At 44.3% G+C, this 22,149-nt stretch overlaps 1 protein-coding gene across 8 annotated transcripts; it reads left to right on the top strand.

The window, feature by feature from the left end:
* The first annotated feature begins 426 nt into the window (after positions 1–426).
* Positions 427–21,386, top strand: pum1 (pumilio RNA-binding family member 1). 8 transcript variants are annotated; one of them, XM_040189512.2, is made up of 23 exons: positions 427–591; positions 3,879–4,051; positions 5,299–5,421; positions 5,802–5,870; positions 7,031–7,136; positions 7,999–8,192; positions 8,424–8,596; positions 8,702–8,960; positions 9,197–9,290; positions 11,298–11,396; positions 11,499–11,641; positions 11,769–11,907; positions 12,095–12,229; positions 12,925–13,275; positions 13,413–13,655; positions 14,195–14,465; positions 16,521–16,650; positions 16,855–16,989; positions 17,711–17,848; positions 18,494–18,619; positions 18,827–18,948; positions 19,093–19,285; positions 19,714–21,386. In XM_040189512.2, exons 2-23 carry the CDS (start codon positions 3,890–3,892, stop codon positions 19,843–19,845), a joined length of 3,537 nt encoding a protein of 1,178 aa, XP_040045446.2. In that variant the 5' UTR covers positions 427–591; positions 3,879–3,889; the 3' UTR covers positions 19,846–21,386. The 8 variants fall into 8 exon arrangements, with proteins under 8 accessions (XP_040045446.2, XP_040045450.2, XP_040045445.2 ...); XM_040189516.2 differs by having other exon boundaries at positions 12,925–13,224; XM_040189511.2 differs by having other exon boundaries at positions 430–591; positions 5,799–5,870.
* Positions 21,387–22,149: the final 763 nt, after the last annotated feature.

Consider the following 22,149-nt stretch of genomic DNA (forward strand, 5'->3'; position numbering starts at 1 on the left):
TTGCTGACCGTGTGGCGCAGCACGTTGCCATGGCTGCCACGCACCTCGTTACCGTAGAGACCCCGGTACATTGTGCACGGTCAACCCCCCTTGTATATTGGGTATGCATATAACCCCCGCTATATGCATACCCAATATACAAGTATACAACTTCAATGTATTTCCACAGTGTGTTCTACTGCAAGTACCACCAACGTCATATTAAAATATATAAACATTTATGCATATATTGCCATTTAGTTTATATTGTAGGTTTGCGCAGTTTATTTCGTGGACGTCGACACTACGGCTGTGCAGCGAATGCTATTTTTTTTACTCCATTGACAAATAATGTGAATAAAAACTGCACCCCACAATGAAAATAGACAAACACAACAAAGAGATCGGTCCAGTGTGACCCCCCCCCCCCATTCCCCTCCCCTCCCCTCCCCTCCCGGTTGGCGCAATGAACCGCACGCTCTCTCTCATGCCTTCCCAGCATGCAGCGCTCTCGCCTGCTCCTCCGTTGAGCCGCCATGTTGTTGGAGTGAAAGGCTGGGGTGTCAAAGAGAAACCGGGGCTGAAATCCGCGTCCATCCTCCCTCTCCGCCGGTGAGTATCACGGCTTCCCGGTTTCGGGAGCGCCGCGCCGTCCTTATCGACGCGTCGGTGCGGGTATCGTAACAATGGCGGCACTGAGAGGGGCTAAACGGCAGTCTTATGAGCCGCAGAGGCGGCTACCTCTGTTCGCTGTCTGCCTCCTTCCTCCCGTTGTGTCGGTCTTCCGCTCCAGACGGCTCTCGGGGCCTTTGTTTAGCATCCCCGCCCCGTCACGGGAACCTGTGGGGCCGCAGGCCCGGCTGACAGGTGGACACCCCGGTGTACTCCTCAATAAGAGGGCGTTGACGTCAGGGCACCATCGTCCCCGTTAAAAACATTACGCGGAGCCCGTGTTTGTCCGCCGGCTCGCCCGGTCTGAGCTTGCGTCGGGAGGCCGTGTTATTGTCGGTAGACACCGGCAGGGAACCCCGTCACAATATCTCGCAGACCGCCGTCTGGTGAACGCAGACTCGTGGGCATAAAACAGCCAGTAGACCGGCGGCGACCTCGTTCACCGAGCTTCCGTTTTGTTGTGTCATGTCTGTCGGGAGGGGGGGAACTGTTCGCTCTGCCTTAAGACACCTAACGTTATCTCCTGCTGGCCGCAGGTCGCCTGCTCGTCTTGTCACACCCCTGCCTGCGCCCGGTATGCGGTGGTTTGATCCCCCGGTATTGAATACCGATCGACCCGGAGACACGGCGCCCGTTGTCGTGTCTCCGGGTTCAAACCTGTAGCCGAACCGTGCCGTGTGCGTTTCGCTCCGGGGAATGGCCACAGTGATGTGGATTTCCGGGTGTTTCTCTACCTGATCTGGAGATGAAGCGGAGGAAATGAGCTATTATCTCCTCCGCGTTGCTCAACGAGGAGCGGAGCAGGAAAAAAACCCGCACGCATGTGGACGATCCCGTCGCAAGCTGGTTTGTTTTTGTCCCGTTCAGCCGGTCAGCGTGTATTTTTTGTATTTTTATGGCTGTGATGTGTTGAACGTGGGTTTATACATACTTCAGTGAAAGCTGCCAAACGTGTGAGGATTCACTATGTCAGACAGACACTGTTCATTCTAACAGAGGGATTAGAGCTGGCTGGAGAAGGTCAGGTTGTAAAATACAAATGATAACCCTCTGGGACTCTTAGACCACTCAAGGTTTTTTTGGCCATGACCACAGGCGATTGTGTCCTGTGCACATTGCACGTTTCTCTGGTTTATGAGCGCTCACATGTCACTCTGCCCACCACCCTTTCATCCAGGTTATATGGCAGGTGCCTTCAGATCGCTAGTTTGTCCTAATCATCTTGGCAAATATAGTCGTTATCCTGCGGTGTGCAAATCCACTGCTACTTTTTAATAATTCCCCTTTACACAAAACAATTAGTTTGAAGTTCAACAGGAATATGTTCTTTAATGTACTGCTGTCGCTTACAGGTAATATTTCTGTACTGATTATTCAAGATCGTGGTCATTTTGAGGACGTAGCTTGCGGTGCTGTTGAATATTATTGTGTTTAACTTACAAGTGATTTTTAATTTGAGTCTACTCTTGCTTATATTTGAGACCCCTCTCAGTAAAACACACAACAAAGCACCACTAAATGTTGTTGTATGTATGTTTTCTTGTTGTGGTATGACATATCAGCTATGACAGTGTGAACTTCTACAATGAGGGGTGATCTGCAACCACCTAACACCCAAAGCTGTGCCTTTACAAGTTTTTGTACCAACCACGTTGCTTTGAAAAGAACATCTTGAACCCGAGAAGTGTAACACATTTGTGACTAACGTGCAGATCTCTGGGGCAAATGGCCAAACTATGTTTAATATATACACTCTCCAAAATGGTCAAAGACGTGCCGGGCGGCAGCAGTAAAAGGATTAGCAGTTGATGAATGTGGTGGTTACTTTCTTTTGATCGCAATGGAAACGTTAACCGAGAACGGGTTGTGTGAGTTTTATTTTGGTTGTCAAGTTGGAAGGGACTACGTTTTCCAGCCATCAGCGAGTCAAAATCACTGTTGTCTGACTGGCGTCTGATGGCTTTGAGGAGAGAATACGAAATGTCTTGCGCTGTATAAAACAACAACAAAAAAAACACCGTACGTTTGCAAACTCCTGTTTATTAGATTTAACTTAATTCACTTCAATGCAAATAGCTTCAGAAGACCGTGTTCCATCACTGCTGGAATGAGAAAGAGTGGATAAGTAACAAACTACTGCAGAATTGTTAGTCATTTTTTTCCATTGGGAAATGAGCTATAGACTTTATATATTAATATACGGTGAAACTTTAATCTCTGTGGTCCAGTTAGATATGTTTGGGTGACGCCTCAGAGCGGTAGTGTAAAGTTGACTGCTGGGCAGGTTTTGAGTTGAAACGCCGGCCTGCTCGCTTGGCTTGTGACGGGATCCTGTTCATATCTGTAGCTTCCAGATCTCTCTTCTCTTCCTTCTGATTATTTTCAATTGGGTAGTTTTAATGGTAGAAAGCCACCCATTTTGCACCTAGAATGCCGGATATATTATGCGATTAATTTCTAGTTTAATGTAGCTGCATCATACAAAATTCAGTACATTTAGTATCACATTAGACTATTTATGTTCCCTTTGATAGGTGCCATTTGTGTTCCATTTGTATTGATTCTGCAAAGTGTTTTTGCAGAATCAATATAGTATTTAGTTTTGAAATATTCAGTCTACCATTACTGATGAGCAGGGAGGAAAAACTCTATTTTTTCTACTCTCTAAAAGGCTATTTGACCTTACTATGATGTGCTTACTTGCTTTATTCCTGTTGGACTGATGTATTCATAGTCGTAGAACAGCAGCACTGGACTCTGATCAGAAACCATTTTTGGATTACGCTCCCTACTTGTTTTACTACATATTTTGTCTTTTGTCAGACTGCCACCACAGTTGTTTTTTGTGCGTTTGTAGCACATGCTTCATAGCTCGTCTTTGTTAGTTATTACAGTAGGAGCTGACATAAGGACTTCAAAAAAGTACATGTGTAATTGCTGAAGAGTTACAAAGATTATTCCGATAACATTAATCTAATTAGTGATTCAGCTATCACAACAGGTTTGCGTGCTAAAACCACACTCACATGCCAGTTTATTAGGTACACAAATACAGTTAATAAAACAGCTCTGCAACAGATTTGTTTGCAATTGTTTATTATTTATTTTTTAGTGCAACGCTAACTTTTGGTCGCTGTGTCAAACTGGTCCGAGCTGATCAAAAAATGTTTGTTAGCTCAATGTATGTTGTCTGTGCTTGCCTGACAGATGTGTTTCCCTCTGCACAGGCTGTGGTGGAATGAGCAGTGTGTGTGTGTTGAAGAGTAAAGCAGTGCTCTGGCAGGATTCATTCAGCCCCCACCATAGAAGTACATCCCCCAGCATGCCCGTGGTGCTGAGCAGCGGAGGACATGCCCCTCCAACAGGGCAGACCCCTCAGGCCGTGCCCCCCAGCCAGCAGGTAAAGCCCACCGCCATAATATCTTAACTTATTTTATTCATTAATTGACAAACATATCTTTTATGTTTGGCTGCACAGTCTGTACTTTTGCAGCCATTTAAGTGTCATGTATATTGATGTAGTTATTCGGATTCTCCTTCTCTCAAACCGTCTCACAATCTCTCCGTTCATTAGTTCACATCACTTGGCCGAGCTTCTCAGGCCAAGATCCTTATCGTTGGGAAAGAAAAAGTTTCCATTCAGTTCAAAACTACCAAATCAGTCTGTAGGAGTCGGAAAATGTAGACATCTTACTTTACTAAGTAACTATTAGCAACATTGATTGTCATTTTCTGCTGATCATTAAAACAGATAATTACATAAACATAATAGTAGTGAGTTGTTTTCAGCCCACTAATTGGTGTCAATTCTACGGAAACTGCTTATTATGAGGTAGAAAAAATTATAACAACACAGGATGAAGAGCAGTAATTCAGGTGTAACTGTTCACTTTATTTAAAGCAGATCTAATTTGTTGCAGCTGATTTATTTATTTTTTGATGCTGGTCTCTTATGATGGTAATTTTTGATTTATTAGTGAAAGAACTTTTAAGTAAAGATAATTGCCTAAGAATTTCTAAAATGTTTCTTCTTGAAAAATACGTTTTAAAACATGAATTCTTCGGTCGTGGTGTATTGTGGAGAACGTAACTTAAGAGAGGAAGTCAACCGTCTATCAATGAAAAAATTCTGCATCCTTTGAGTTTTGGAAAGAGGATGTAGCCTAAATAGTTCAAGCAATGGTGCTGTTTTGGCGATTTGCGGTTCAGTCTGGAAACTCCCATAACAAATCTTTCCTCCAACATGTGGTCCGATTGTTTCCACTGGTCCTTTCTTTTCTTCATCATGTCAAGTAGATTGATTATAATAACAAACCAGTTTCGTCCCATGTTCTAAACCTAGAGACTAATGAATTGTGCATTTTTCATTGGAGCACAGAGACTTTGAAATACTCTTGCTGAGAACATTAGATAATCATATTTTAGTTTTACTATACACAAAACATGTAATAGGCATTGCAGTCAGACTATACATGGTGGTATTTTCTATATTATATTTGAATTCATTCATTTGTGTTTTTGTAAATAATCAACACTATAAAAGATGGGTAGATAAATATTTCAAATCCAGCCTATATCTGCAAGTCACCAACTGTCTGCCTGTTACAGTTGTTAGTAATTACAGGATAACGTGTGTCTGTTTCTAAGGGTGTGGCGGGTGCTGGACGCTCCCAGGACGATGCCATGGTGGACTATTTCTTCCAGCGGCAGCACGGTGAACAACCTGGCAAACATCGCTGGCCCACTGGAGACAACATCCATGACAGCCAGGTGTGTGTCTGTGCGTATGCGTGTGTTGTACAAGTTGGGACACTGATGTTGTAAGTGTTTTTGCTGATTATACTGTGTGCTGGTACAAAGTCACAGAGACATTACTACACCGAAAACGTTATGTAACCATGAAATGCAGCCATTTTCACAAAATACTGTGACTTCTGTCAGGTTAAGTGCAGGGTGAGGGTGAAAAAAATCAGTTTCAAGTCTCAAAGACTATATAATTTTGATGTCAATCTTTTAATTACTGGAAAAATGTCTGTTTCAGTGTAATCAACTGTTGTCTCTGAAGGCACTTACGAATGAGCCTGATTTAAACTGGCCTTATGTCTGTGCATTAAAGTTTGAGTCACATGACTGGTACTCTCTGTCAGCAGGTGCGATCCATGGACGAGCTGAACCATGACTTTCAGGCTCTGGCTCTGGAGGGACGCGCCATGGGAGAGGTGAGACGTCCTGTTTAGCATTGCGGGTTGTCTATGGTCTGGAAGGCGATTTCCGAGACCATGTAACCTGATAATGGAGCATTATGGGACGTGTTTCTCGCGGCATTCAAGCACAGGTTTTACATTGAAACTGGCTGGATTATACGGCGTAAAATGAGATTCATGTCAACATGTGGGTGTTTTGTGACTTGGGCACACGGCTGAACAAACGCATTCATGCTGTTGAGCTGGATTAATCCCAGAGTCCAAACTGGAATTACAGGAAATAGGAAATCAGTGGCCTACTTGAAGGCCTTTCCCCAATACGTGGAGTACAATAGTGGGGCATTGTTCTTAAGTAAAAGCTCTGAAAGATGAGAGGCAAGCAGGTTTTTTTTTATTTACACTGGCTGTTGGTGTGAACTCAATCTACACTCTGTAATTCTGATCATGTTGCACCATTGCCGACAAATAGTTTTGGCTCGTTGATCTCTTTATTTCAATTTTTTTTCTCTCGTATTTGGTGAACATTGTTTGGCTGCGATGGACTGAAATAGATCTGTGATGGGATGTAGTAACATCTTGGAAAAATAATCTCCAAATGGCAGATGAATGACCATGCAACAAAGCGTTTCCTGTTGCCAGAAGGTACTGGTCACATGTTCTGAACAGCCAGTCGAAGTTGGGAAGATGCTGACTAATAGAAAGTGAAGCGGGTGATTGAGAGAAACTCAAGTTAACTGCTGCTTAGTTGCTTGAGTCTCTGAGTCCAAACACTTCAAAAACCGATGATAAAAGCCTTTTTAATAACCGGCCCTAACTATTTTTTAATGGTTAATATTAGACACTGGCTTAAATTGTTTTTCAATCAGTGTTCATTTTTATAAATCCAATGTTGGACAAGTTTACTTTTATTCAATTTCACTCAATTGTAAACACGAGGGAAATGGCCAGATGACTGAAGACGAGACAAAAAAATATTTTTTTATTACAGTGAATGCAGCGCTGGAAACTAGACATGAAAGCAAAAGACATTCTGATGGTTATCCTGTTGGTGAGATTTGGTAGCCATTCTGTTCACGTGGCCAGATATACAACCTCGTCGTTTTTTTGCTGCATTTGTTTGTTTGTATTCTGTTGCATGTGCAACCATTTTCACCTTGTTTCCTATGGGTTTGCAGCAGATGCTACCTGGTAAGAAGTTCTGGGAGACGGACGACTCTGGGAAGGACGGACCTAAAGGGATCTTTCTAGACCAGTGGAGGGACAGTGCATGGGGGGCCTCTGGTATGTACCATTCGGTCTTCGGTTGTTAATAGACACAATAGTTTGGTTTCACTAGCACGTCGTGAAACCGACAGAACAATCACTGTGTGGTCTTGAACATTTAGATTCTTCTCAAAATCAAAAGATGATTTAAAAACATCCCTCGTTTTTTCTCACAGATTCATGTTGTGTCATATTAACAAAATGCAGCTAGAAGCAGTTTGCAACCTCAATTGTACTTACGTTTTTAGCTGTAGAGCAAGGCAGGGAATACAAAACTGTGTTTTCATAAAACTAAAAGGCTGCGTTCTTCCTCGTTGCTTATGGTGAATGTCTTACTATTACTTCACGTGAAATGAACTGACTGGCCGATTGTCCAAGGAGACAAAGAAAAACACCTGGGCTCATAAGGTGGTAACATTTTTAGGAAACCTCCAATAAAGGCAATTTAGCTGATCCCAATGCAGCTGTAGGCCAAAGAGTTTATTAATGGGATTATAATTAGACTGACAAAATTGAAACGGGTTTGGTAAAATAAAGCTCCAATACTACATGAATGGAGACGCCTACTGTCGGGTCACGATCCGAAATTACTGTAAAGGAGACCGCTCCTTGCTTTCTAGACCAGCCGGAGCCCAGCGCATTCATATTTATGGTTGATTATGAGGATGTTAGGGGCATACGCAACAGTCAGGCGTTTTCAGAATGTCCAGTCTCACTTGCATAAAATATGCAACAATGCAAAAGGGAAATGGGAAGTTTTGACCAAATTTAAAATATGATCACGTTAATTGTTGTTCTGTGTTGGAAGATATCCGTTTCATGCCTGAAGTTTTCTGCTGTGCATGAATGCTGTCCAACGTCCCTCTTTCTGTCATGTTAGATCACTCCGTGTCTCAGCCAATCATGGTGTCCCGTCGGCCGGGGCAAGGTTTCCATGGCGGTGGGGAAGTCGGGGTGGGCTCGGTGATGTCACCGCGCTCTGAGAGTGGAGGGCTGGGAGTGAGCATGGTGGAGTATGTCCTCTCCTCCTCGCCGGCTGAAAAACTAGATTCCTGCCTCAGAAAAGGACCTTATGTAAGTTCCTCATCACTTTTATTATCCTCAGGTCACTATTTTGATTTGGTTATTGTTCACTGCTTGTCCTCTTTCAGCCTGTGATGGTCAAAAGGGGACATGTCATTCACCTCGTCCATGTCAGTTTGTCCTTCCCCACTCTGTGTGTTTTGCCATCGATCACATATTCTGCGCCTCTATATTTCCGCTTTTCACTGACACTGCTATCTGTCTTTTCTCTCCGTTGCACAGGGACAGCGGGATGGAGAGGTGGAGGAGGAGAAGCGGGAGAAGCCTAAGGCAACATTTGAAGGGGAGAAACTGAAAGAGTTGACCGAGGTTGAAGCTGATGTAATCAACGACGTCATCAACCCCAACGGGCTGCCTGTGCAGAACGGCCTCGACGTCGATGTCAAAGAGTTTGGGTAAGACTCGGCGGGAACGAGACGCACTCGCTTGAAATGCTCCTGGTTTTAAATGTAGACTTTGAGATGTAAACTGAACTCCTCCTCCCACTCTCCTCTCTTTAGTCGCCCCCCAGGCAATATGCCGGTCCCTGGTCCTGAGGGGGACCTGCTTGGAGGTCCCGGGGGCGTAGGGGCTGATGGCATGACACCCATGGGTGGAGGCCCCAAACCTCCCGAAGACTTCTCTGGCGTGGAACAAGGTGGCGTCGCCATGGACCCGATGGAGTCAGTGATGGAGCCGCTGCAGTTTGACTACAACTCCCAGATGCCCATGGACAACGCCCCCACCGTGGGTCTATTTGATTACGCCAACCAGCAGCAGGTGAGAGCAACAGGCGATGACTTGTGTATAAAGATTCGTCATTTGCTCTTCATTAGACCTGGATGTAGGGGAGAAAATCACAGGAAATTACATCCTTTACCTGTAAACGCAGCCTCAGGAACCGGGAAAAGACATCATCGTGTCCATATTGCAATATTTAGTCTCGTACCTCGATGCCAATGTGATCATCTGCATGATATTCAAGGGTTATTCACCTGCCGTTCTTGCCTTTGCAGCTGTTCCAGAGAAACAACGCACTAGCAGTGCAGCAGTTAACGGCTGCCCAGCAGCAGCAGTACGCCTTGGCAGCAGCACAGCAGTCTCACATTGGTAAGCGAGTGCTTGTGTCACGGTCATATGTTAAAGTGCATGCTCACAGTGGGTCACTGCGGGCGGTCACAGGACCGATCAGCTCTCACGAGACGGGAGTTCAGAGACAACCGGATTGGTGAACACTAGTCGGCGTGCAAACGGAAACCGGAACGCTGCCGATACCCAAGTCCTGTCCCGTTGCATATAAATGCGGAATTTGTTAGTGGCGATCCCAATATATGCTAATTAAGGGTTCGGCGTCCTTTTTAATGTTATCAGGTCTCGAAGCTCCCCTCTCATCCTGTGGACTTTAGCCCTCAGACCTTTGCCAGCAGGTGAGTGGGGACTCAGTTGAAAGTTGGCAAAGTTTATCTTAAACTGACACAAATTAAATGAAAGGGGGTTTTGAAAAATATGTCTTATTTTTGTTTCTATTATTCTCACTGATGTAAGACCTTTCAGGCAGGGGTTTAGTAATGGTGGGAATGCAATAGGCCAATACATACACCTTTTATCACTACAGGAGGCTTCAAAACTGAATGGAAAGTGCAACCACATGATTTTATCTGTAACCGTTTATTTACCGGAGATGTCAGACCAAAAGTATAATTATCCAGGAAAAGTATCTGGAAAGTATTCACAAAGCTTCACTTTTTCAACATGATACAGCCTTGTTCCAAAATGGACTACACAACACCCCATAATGACAAAGTGTACATGTACGTAATTATTCACAGCCTTTGCCATGACACTCAAAACTGAGCCCACGTGCATCCTGTTTCCTGAGTGTCCTTGAGATGTTTCTACAACTTGATTGGAGTCCCCCCCTGCTATATGCTGTTGATTGGACGATTTAGAGAGGGACACACCGGTCTATATCACGTCCCACAATTCACTGTGCATGTCAGAGCACAAACCAAGCCATCATGTTCAAGGAATTGTCTGAAGACCTCAGACAGAATTGTATCAAAGCACCGATCTTGCAAAGAGTACAAAAAGTTTCTTCATCGTTGAAGATCTCCGTGAACACAGTGGCCTCCATCATCTGGAAATGGAAGACTTATGGAATCACCAGGACTCTTCCTAGAGTTGGCCGTCGAGCCAAACTGCGCGATCAGGAGAGAAGGACCTTAGTCGGGGAGGTGACTAAGAACCCGATGGTCACTGACAGAGCTTGAGGTAAAGATGACTGCAGCAATGCACAGAGACCTCCTCGATGAAAACCTGCGCCAGAGCGCTCTGGCCTTTAGACTGAGGCGACAATTCATCTTTGGGACAGATCTGTCAATGGGTTGCCCTGACTTGAGCCCGATTGAACATCTCTGAAGCGATCTGAAAATGGCTGTGCACCTACGCTCCCCATCCAACCCGATGGAACTATAGCGGTTCTGCAAAGAAGAATGGGAGAAACTGCCCAGGAACAGGTGTGCCAAGCTTGCTTGCTACTCGGCTATAATTGCTGCCAAAGGTGCTTCAACAAAGTACTGAGCAAAGTCTGTGAATACATATGTACATAATATTTCCGTTCTTTATTTTTAATAAATTTGAAGAAAAAAAGATGGATCAAGCTTTTTTTAATTTTGTTGTTGTTGTGTGTGTAATTTTGAATTGAATCCATTTTGGAATAAGGCTGTGACATAACAAAATGTGGGAAAAGTGAAGCATTGTGAATTCTTTCCAGATGCACTTTCATATTTACAGGAAGTTATTGCGTTGTAAATCCGTGCTGGTGACTCAACCACAGCGACTCATTAGGTGCCGCAGTCTTAACTTTCCATTTTGGACCAAAAAAACAGACATTGCTAAAAAACGCCACGTGGACTCAAATTTTTAGAAATGCTGGGTTAATATTTCTTAGGTCTACTCAAAGATAAACTAACACAAAGAATATTTCCAAATGTAAACCTCAACAGATTAACTTTAATTAGAATCTCAGTAAGATGTTAGCGGTTCTCCTGAGGCGTTTATGATGTGTTAGAACTTAATGCTGTGAGCTTTCTATAAATTCATTTTCTGTCTTCTCAGGTCTGGCGCAAGCATTTGTACCCAATCCTTACATCATCAGTGCTGCTCCACCAGGGACGGACCCCTACGCAGCCGGCTTGGCGGCAGCAGCTACACTCGGTGAGGCCCAGATTCTGAAATGGCCATTTGGCTCCGTAACTCATTGTCCCACAGTAAGGGGACACACAGTCGTCCTGGCTCATGTTATATGTTTTGTTCCAGGTCCGGCAGTGATGCCTCCCCAGTACTACGGCGTGACCCCCTGGGGGGTCTACCCTGCCAACCTTTTCCAGCAGCAGGCTGCTGCAGCCAACAGCTCTGCCAATCAGCAGGCGGCAAACCAGAACCAGCAGAACCAACAGCAGGTCAGATGGCTGGTGCCAAAATGCTGTCATGCTTATTCTCCTTGTCTTCAGTTGTTCTGTCACTTTTTATCTTGTAAAATAAAATTTGTATATTGGCGACTATTCAAATGCCTTTCTTTTCATTAAGGTAATGCGTGCTGGTGGCAACCAACGACCTTTGACCCCCAGCCAAGGTCAACAGAATCAGCAGAATGACCAGCTGGTTGCAGCAGCAGCAGTCAACTCAGCCCTTGCCTTCGGGCAAGGCTTAGCAGCAGGAGTCCCCGGTGGGTATTTTGCTCTGCAAAACTCAACACAAATCCAGTTGTGTTTGCAGATACGACAGATATGAAGATATCCCAATTATGAAACTGTTCAGTCGGCGACAGCCAAACACACCCGTTACTACATGAAGGAAAGAACGTGTTAAACTCTATTTAGGTGCATAATCATTTGTTGCTTTCTCTTTCTCAGGCTACCCTGTCCTGGCCCCTGCAGCCTACTATGACCAGACAGGGGCCCTCGTGGTCAACACTGGAGGTCGAAGTGGCCCTGTCCGCCTCATGGGCCCCGCCTCCGTCATCATATCTCCTTCTGCAGCACAAGCAGGTATGATGGCAATGCACGTAGAGCCAGGTTTTCATTTACTTTTCTTTTCTTTTTCTTATTTTTCTTTTTTTTTTAAATACAGAAATGAGAAAAGCTGAAATGAATTGGAAAAAATAGCTACATATTTTTGGGCGAAAGTATACGTCTGTTGAATCCCACGGCCACCACAACATCTCTTATCATTTGATCCAAGAATGAAGCACGAAGAGTGAAAATTGTGGCAATGCGGGGGAAATAGAAATATTTTTGAACCAGATTCTGAAGCTGTTCGCCACTCTAGGTTTTCAGGCTCCAGTGTAGAGAAAAAAAAGTTTGTTTGTTTTTCCAACATTTTATAGTTTAGATGGTGGCTGTAGCTGAAAGATTGAAGTAGAAGCAGACCTTAAAGTTGATTTGAAAAAAAAACCTTGGAAACCATGTCATGGTTATGTTCAAATATGTTTGGAAGAAATATAAAAATAATTTGAATAAAGCATCGAACGTAGAACTTTATTGTTGGAATGCTTAAAAGCACTCAAACAACAACAATAAGTTTGAATAAAGTTTGAATTAATTATTATTAATTATTAATTAATTATTATTATTATTATTAATAATAATAAGTTTGAATAACTGTTTGGAATGCTGAAGCAGCATTTACTCAGAGTTGTTGTAAACGACCGAAGGCCAACCTGTTTAACTTCTTCCGCCTCCAGTCGCAGCAGCAGCAGCCTCCGCGGGTGGTGCCAACGGTGGTCTAGGCGGTGGGGCCAACGGCCCGTTTCGTGCCATGACGTCCCAGCAGCCTCAGCAGCAGGGTGGCCCCGGTGGCGCTCTGGGAGGGAGCTCCTTCTACGGATCCTCCTCCCTGAACTCATCCTCCCAGAGCTCCTCACTCTTCTCACAAGGCTCAGGCCAGCCGGGACCAGGTTCTGCCTCCTTGGGCTTCAGCCAGCAGGCCTCCTCCTCCCTCGGTGCCACACTGGGGGCCACGCTCGGAGGCTTCGGCACTGCAGGTAGGACTACACCTTTCCCACGGAGTCTACTGCTGGAGTCTTATCAAAGCGGTCAGTTGTTTGGCATTTCTTTTTTCATAGTGTTTTCTATAAGTGATTTGCATGAATTCTGTTGATGATTGATTAAGCAAAGAGGAAATCAGTCGACTAATGTTTCGTTGGTCTGTTGTACCTCTGTCTCCATCTAGTGGCCAACTCAAGTGGTGGCAGCGGTTCCAGGCGGGACTCACTGACGGGCAACAGTGAGCTGTACAAACGCACGCCCTCCAGCCTCACCCCGATCGGCCATGGAGGCTTCTACAACGGCACCTTGGGCTTCAGTCCATCCCCTGGCCCCGTGGGAATGCCCCTGCCCAACCAGGGCCCCTCCCATTCCCTCACACCACCGCCTTCCTTATCCAATCACAGCTCCTCCTCCAACCTCAATCTTGGTAAGTGTCTTTGATTCAATTGTTGAGATTAACAATGTAATTGGTTGTGTTGTTTCAACATCATGCCTCTGGAAATGTAACGCTCACTTGTGATGAAACCGCAATCAAACAAACTGACCATAATGAACAGAATGAACAGGGGGGGGGGGGTTCTGTGCTGCATAGCTTTAACAAAAATTTTATTATCTCAAAATGTTGGTTCGGCAGTGTCATAAATTAAAAGAGTCCATGTTAACCCATTCAAGTAATCCTTGCAGCAATTCATTCCTCGCCTGCTGTTACCAAACCAAGGAAATACTTTTTTTGCCTGTAATGTATGCAATTACCACCCTCTTAAGATATTTCTGTGTATTTATAGCAAGGAAATGATTGGCATTCAGTTTTGCTCAATATTTTGCATGCCATTGAAATTTTGGTTCAGGCCTATTATTATTATTATTATTATTATAACATTTTCTCCAGTCTGACCACTATTGGACTCCCGAGTTTTAATAACGCCCCTTCTGACGACCACCTCCCTATCCTGTCTCACTCAACAGGAGGCCTGACCAATGGCAGTGGCCGTTTCATCTCTGCAGCTCCAGGAGCAGAAGCCAAGTACCGCAGCGCCACCAGCTCAGGCTCCTCCCTCTTTTCACCCAGCAGTCAGTTGTTCCCGTCGTCACGGCTACGCTACGGCATGTCGGACGTGATGCCGTCCGGCCGCAGCCGCCTACTGGAGGACTTCAGGAACAACCGCTACCCCAACCTGCAGCTCAGAGACATTGCCGGTCACATCATGGAGTTCAGCCAGGACCAGCACGGCAGCAGGTACACACGCGCAAATAATACCTCAGCCGAAAAAAGACACATAGAAGCCACTTTGGTAAAACACAGGCCACCCTTAATGCACCGGTTTCCTGCAAGTAGATCCCAAAATCTCACTGTATTGGTAAATTAGTTTTGGAAAACAAGCTTGATTAAAGTTCACAATTGAGTGTTTGATCAAGGTTCAACACTTACTGAACTTATCTTATCTTATGGCTTTGGTCATATTTTTATAGTTGTCGTCCTCCGCCTCTTCATGTGACTATAGTGGCACCTTTTGAGGTTTGTACTCCGTACAGAGTCCTTTAAATTTGTGCCTCTGAAAAGAAATAAGGATTCAAGGCACGAATTTAGCCTGCTCTCTCTGGGGGACCCTGGATCTCCTGCCAGAGAGAGAATGTAAGTTTGGATCGCGCACAATTTTTTGACTGATAATAGACAGCTCATCGATACTTTGAAGGAGGTTGTCATTTTGAACCCCTATCATTTTCATAGCCGTGTGTATTAGTGATTCGAACTATTACTGTTGCCATACTAGGCTGTATGGGAAAATAGTCCCATGAACTTCTGCTCAACTGAGTCTACACAAATAATGCTTCTGCAGCCGTCAACGGGGCTTTTTTTAAACAAAGGTTCACTAGAAGGAAGACTGAACTCTGACCCGAATCTAAAAATGATAGATGATTGAGATGATAGATGTTTGAGATTATCCAAACATCTATTATATCTATTATCTATTATAACCGGCGCCGTTTTACCCAGACTTTGCAGCACTTTACCCTCCGGGAAACGTACCATCCAATTGATTGCGTTGTAAATCGCATCACGTGATGGAACTCGACAATGAAACGTGTCTATTGTGACGAGCTTCACGACTGAGAAAGATTTACCGTTCTCAGCCAGTGTGCCTCGAGACCGTGAAGGTTATCAAAGATAGCAATGTGAAGCGCCGCTCTTGTTCCCAATCGTACCCACACGCAAACAAAATTAGGGCACAGAAAATAAACAATGTAATCGCCCAATACCATCAGAAAGCTACGTCATGAATTTACTGTCTGAGAGTGACGTAAACTGAGTGAATAGAGCTGCAAAGGGTTGTTTAATAAACACAGATAAAAAGTTAATCCATGAATACAAATTGAATCTTTTAAAGAGGTAGGAAATATAATATTAATATCGTGCCCTTTTTGTTGACTTCACTTAGAACCTAAATAAACTTATATTAAAGTTGCAGTGCTGGCAATTTAGTAATTTTTACATTTATGTAAGGATATTTTTAAAACTTGAATTCCTTTTCTTAGATTATTCATAATTTACCCAGGTAAATATAAAAACTCCCCTTAAATATTGTTTAGATTTTATTCTTTTTTTTTTTTTTTTTTTGATAACTGAGTTGATGACATGCGGACGTTAATACAACTGTATTGCACTTGTATATGGAATCAAAGCACAAGTTACTGTGATGTCCCGGATCTTGCGTGAGGAAATCGTCTCTAAATGGACCTCATTGAATTTTAATTGACTACCACTGTGTAATTGAATACCACTGGGCAGCACTTTGGCGTTCTGGTTTCTGTGTCTGCCTGGGTTGAGCCCGCCGCGCCTCAGATGCACTTTTCCACCGAAATGATCTATTAATACACCATGACGTTCGGTCTGCACATTCCAGACGTTTTTATTCTAGAGTCTCTTCAACATCACTTCTTTTTATCTTTGCTTTTTGTCTGGCATCCATCACTTCACCTCACAGGCTACTTGTTTTCTTCTTGTCTTTTTCATTTCCTTTTGTCTTACTGTTCCCTCGGGTTAAAGATTTAGAGGAGTCTCTCTCTGTCTTTGCACATCTGTTTCACATTATTGTTCTGTTACTGTCGGCTGTTTTTATTAGTCTTTGTCTTCAGGTCCGTCCAAACTTTGGGAATGCACTTTATTTTCTAAGTAGGCTTTGTCCTGAGGCCTTTTGTAAACATGCAAAAGCCAAGAAATGTTATTAAATAACAACCAAACAAGAGGCATCTGTGGTTGTTTATAATGTTCATCCTTTCCGTTTCTTAACAGGTTTATCCAGTTGAAATTGGAGCGAGCCAGTTCAGCAGAGCGCCAGCTCGTCTTCAGTGAGATCCTGCAGGCGGCCTACCAGCTGATGGTGGACGTCTTTGGAAATTACGTCATCCAGAAGTTTTTTGAGGTGTGTGTGTGTGAGTCTGATAATCCAAGTCGCCAAGATAGTTTCATTAGGACGTTTGAGTCGTTGATTCTCTGGAGCTGCACCTGCTTTTATGTCCTTCTGTGGACTGTGTTGCTTTGTAATATACACTGTATTGAGGCGTGTTTCATCAAATGGATTAGAGGGTTTACAAGCCCTTATTTTGTGTGTTTTTGTTTGTTTCAGTTTGGCAGCCTGGACCAGAAGCTGGCTCTGGCAGAGAGGATCCGAGGTCATGTGCTGTCTCTGGCTCTGCAGATGTACGGCTGCAGGGTCATTCAGAAAGCTCTGGAGTTCATCCCCTCTGATCAGCAGGTCATCGTAAGTACACCAGCTCTCGTTGTAGTCTATGAAAGTATTAACAATGGCAACAGATTGTACCTTTTGTGGTACAGAGACGGTAGTTGAACCTTTTCTGCCATGACCCTGCTATGATTTTAGCTTGTCACTACGAGGGGGGGAAAAGAAGATTACTAACTATTGTTTGAAATGTAAAGAAGTTCACTACATCACTACTACTGTCCATCTGCTCATAATTCACAGCTCATGGATCACTAATTCCTGTTTATATAGCAAAATGCTTGATAAACCAGCGAGTACGCTGATATGCACATTTCTACATTATGGGTTTTATGTTTGAGCTTCCTTGTGTAGCAGCAGGTACCTCTCAGGCACTCTGTCATCAACGATGAATGAGGCTATTGATACCACGGTTCAAATGCAAATGTTGAACTGCAGGTGTAAAGACAAGTGTAGCTGAAAATCAACGGGAAACATTGAGTTGTTTCAAGGTAAAAGTGTTTGTCTGTGTGGGAGCGAGAGAAAGGGATCCATCTCCCCTTAATGGACCTCAATAAAATCTCTAGTGCAACTGCTCAATCCCACTTTTATTTGTTGGGCCCTGAGACAATGAAAAATGGAGGATTTGGAAAATGCTTTCCAGCAATATTTGATTTCTCACAAACCATTACATCTCTTGCTTCCCGCTCTCCCTTCCCCCGCGCTGCTCTCCCCCCTTCCCCCCGTCTGTCCTTCCCCGCAGAGTGAGATGGTGCGGGAGCTGGACGGCCACGTGTTGAAGTGTGTGAAGGACCAGAACGGTAACCACGTGGTCCAGAAGTGCATCGAGTGCGTCCAGCCTCACGCGCTGCACTTCATCATAGACGCCTTCAAGGGACAGGTGGGTGACCTCTGCCAGCGTGCACCCCCGAAAAGTGTTGGCGCGGTTCTCGGCTGACATCCGCACGCTCGCTTGTCTGCGCGCATACACCGACGCTGCCCCAAGGCAGCAAGCATATTGTCGCGGCCACAGTGCATAGGCGCGTTCACTCGGTCCCCTCCAGGGACAGGGTACGTTGCCATGGCAACTGAAAACCTAAACCCTGTGGCAACAGCCATCTTCTATCTGCCAGCTAAATGTTACATTAGCATAAATTGTTTGAATGATGTTGTACACGCAGTCGCCTTTTATACGACGCTAATGAAAGGTTTTGAATTTTAAAAGAAGCTCTGGTTCCTGTGTGAGTAAATCCCAGTTCTTTGCTTCTCACACATTTGGATTTCTTTCTACACGATGACTGGGATTAGTACGTGTAGGGGCCGGCACATAAGGAACTTGCCTTCACCCTCCCTGCAGGGGTGGGCAGGGTGCGTGAAAGAATGCCCATGATCATTTGGTGCTATAATCCCAGAGACTTTCTGTGCCTCTAGGACAGCAATTTGACCAATGCTAAATGAGTGCCGTGTTCAACCTCACCGCTCGACGCTCCAGGACCGCTGTCTGTAAGTCATAAATAAGTAACGTGTAATTGTGTTTATCTTTCAGGTCTTCGCCCTCTCCACTCACCCTTATGGCTGCCGAGTCATTCAGCGCATTCTCGAACACTGCCTTCCTGAACAGACGCTGCCTATACTGGAGGAGCTGCATCAACACACAGAGCAGCTGGTGCAGGTACAACACACAACGTACTGTAGCTCTCACTGCTGTCTCTCTTCCTCCACCAGTTATGCTTTTCAGCACAGAGACCAGAGGGGCTTTAAATAAAACTTCTCTAAATCTAGATTTGTGAAGTTGGCTATGTATTTCATGTTACGTCAGAAGCACCAGCTGGTGTCCTCACGTTTCAGTGAATGTGTCTGTGTGGTGTGTTTTATTTAGGACCAGTACGGCAACTATGTGATCCAGCACGTTTTGGAGCACGGCCGAGCTGAAGATAAGAGCAAGATAGTGGCGGAAATTCGAGGCAATGTACTGGGACTGAGCCAGCACAAGTTTGCCAGGTAAATTCCAGGACCAACGCATGGTTTTGATTTTATCTTTGAAACCGGTTTCTTTTTGTTTCTGCGCCATCGCTGCCAGATTTTTTTTTTCCGTCTCTTCTTTTCACTGCACCGTGACACCTACCCCTCCCCTCCTGCTTTCAGTAATGTGGTGGAGAAATGTGTGACCCACGCCTCTCGGGCCGAACGGGCCGTGCTGATCGATGAGGTGTGCAGCCTGACGGAGGGCCCCCACAGTGCCTTATACACCATGATGAAGGACCAGTACGCCAACTACGTGGTGCAGAAGATGATTGACGTGGCCGAGCCGTCCCAGCGCAAGATCGTAATGCACAAGGTGGGTGGAAAGAACATCGTCTTTGTATGCGAATAACAATGCTGTCTTATTAGCGGTTGTTTCGCTAAAAAGTTTTCTTTGCGTGGTATTTCATCTGAAATCTTTAGCATTAGACCGATGTATTGACATCATCAGCTTGGCGCTCAGCGTTGCCTCTCGTCCTCACACAATCGCAGCCTTTCACTTACCTGGATGTCAATAAAGCTTAACGAGGTCACTGCATTCAGTGGTTTCCTAGGCAACGGCAGAGAAGCTGCGATAAGCACCAGTGATCATTGATTTCCAAATATGTGTTGGTTGATGGGTGATTTGCTGTTGTGACAGACCAAAATGCAGGGGGGGAAGGGGGAGTAAGCCTGTGTTGGAAGTGCACACTGCCCATATCCAATCTGGACACCTGCAACATGTGTGTTATTGTCTTTGTATAGATCCGGCCTCACGTTACCACCCTGAGGAAGTACACGTATGGAAAACACATCCTGGCCAAGCTGGAGAAATACTACATGAAGAACGGCGTTGACCTGGGTCCTCTCTGCGGCCCTCCCAACGGCATCATGTAAACCGATTTCCCCTCCCTTTCCAGCCGCGAAATCCTCCACCACCACCTGATGTCTGACCCTTCAAAGGGCATCAGGACCCCCCCCCCCCCCCCACAAATCCTGCTCACTGAGGACATTGAGTACCCCCTCAACCTTGTTTCTATGACAACCTTTTGGGAGGAGCCTGTTGCTACAGACAGCCTTAGTTTTTGTCAGATATGGTTGCCCCTCCCCCACCTGCGCCCAGGCCCATTGATCTGACGGAGTGAGGGAAGGAGAGCAGGGAGTGGGAAGAGATGGGACCTGTTCTGCTCATCGCTCCGCTCCCTCCTTTTTTTCTTTTTTTGTTTCCATTCATGTCCTTTGGTAAAACTCAAATCATTTCACTTTTTGCTACTGCCGCACACACAATCCTAGCGTCCCCTTCTCCTCCCATCCAATTCACCGCTACGAGATGGAATGAGTATTTAATTTGTCAGACGTCACGGAATCACAGACAACACCCGCACTCACACACTTCATCGGCTAACCAGCAGACAGATCATTTAGCATGGGAGATTCGTTTTCTGGTCTTGCTTCTATAAATATAACGTGTATACTTGGTGTAGACCTTTGCATATATATATAAATATATATATATAAAACTTTGTAGTTTTTCTGGTTTTTGATGTTGAATCTGTATCTATAATGTATCCTAGTAGTGACCACATACTTCTGACTGTATAATTGTACATTTGTAAACCCTTGTAATGTAAAAGTGCTTTACCACCCTTTTTGGTATGAGAAGGAAAAGAAAAATGTTCACTGAGAAAAATCTTAGAAAAAAAACCCTGTGCATTTCAGTGTATATTCTCACCTCCTTGGTTGTGACATATGAGTTGTTGTATATTGTAAATTGTAATATCAAATTTTTGTTTTGAAAAGCCCTTTCTATACAGCGTAGTACTTGTACAAAGATTCGCCACGCTTGGTTTTATCTTTATCTTGTCACTGCTTAACTTAAGACGTCGACCTCCCACTGACTCCCAATTGGACATGTTCTGTTAGACCTGGTGGTGTCTTCTGGTTTATGTTGAAGGTTTTTGTTTTGTTTTTGACCTTTTTTTAAGATCTTTTTATAGGAATGCTTTACCCCACGAAATGTCGTGTGTATGGGTACGCTGGCCGGGTGGGATAAATACCTTTTACTCATTTACCCCTCCCCTCCTCTCCCCCCGCCCCTCCCACGCCCTTCTATTATTCATGACTGTTTTCAGAGGGGTAAATTGTACAGAGAAGATTCTTGTGTTTTTTGGCATTTCTCTAGTGCTGTAAGTGCTGTATCATACTGTCCATGTCCTTTTGGGTGAGAGAGGCAGCCCGCCACAGCGCGGTGTACATTTGGAGCAGCCTTGTGTATATTTACTACGAGCACACCTGTAACCATATGTGTATAGTTAACAGAACCTGTGTATGCTTATTGCCTGGGCAACTATTTTTTGTAACTCCTGTTGTAGATTGTCTCTAAACAATTGTGTGATCTTTATTTTGAAACCAAACCGAAAAAAACTTTGAAAATTTAACTGTCTCAGCTGTGCTTCATTGCGTGTCTGAGGCAAAGCGGGAAGTGTGCGCTGGTGTTTCTGTTGTCGTTATCTTAAGTGTAGATTATAAAAGGTGAGCAGTATCTGTGCCGTAGTTTCTATTCTAGCCATCTGAATGAAAGACCGAGTCAGTGTGTTGTGGAGTTTGCTTTAATTGATCCATAAAAGTAACTATATTTATTGGGCCTTTCATTGTACTACAGACTTTCTACATGAGTAATGGACCCGCGGTTTTTAACCAGCGATCATCCGGCTATGACTAAAGGTGATGTATCAAAAAGTCAATTGTAGGCGACCAAACACTCCGGCCTATCTTGAATCAGACGGGTTGGGTCACAGGATGTTTGCAGTAGATTATAAACCTTTTGAAGTTCAGGTGTGTACCTAAAAGGTTTTGTATATCTCAGCCGGTCATAAAAGTACGATGTAAGAACTTCGACTAACACTATGACTCACCGATCTTTAAACACTTCAAAAAGTTTCTCCACAAAGTATCAACAAAGACACACCATTAAATCTTACTGTCAACTTTTCTTCTAGATGAGCCCTGTGTAAAAAGGTATGAAATATATAAGAAGCAACCCAGCAAAGATAAACTTTTAATGGAAATTTCAGATCTCAAGCAACTGGCTATTTGTGGTTTGGTAGAATTAGCAGTGTTCCGTCAGGACCTATTAATAGTGATAATCAGATAATCAATTAAATGATTACATGCTCTCGTCCTTGAGCAGTGCCGTTTAGC

This window comes from Gasterosteus aculeatus, chromosome 10 (assembly GCF_964276395.1).
Source record: "Gasterosteus aculeatus chromosome 10, fGasAcu3.hap1.1, whole genome shotgun sequence".
Taxonomy (NCBI): Eukaryota; Metazoa; Chordata; class Actinopteri; order Perciformes; family Gasterosteidae; genus Gasterosteus; species Gasterosteus aculeatus.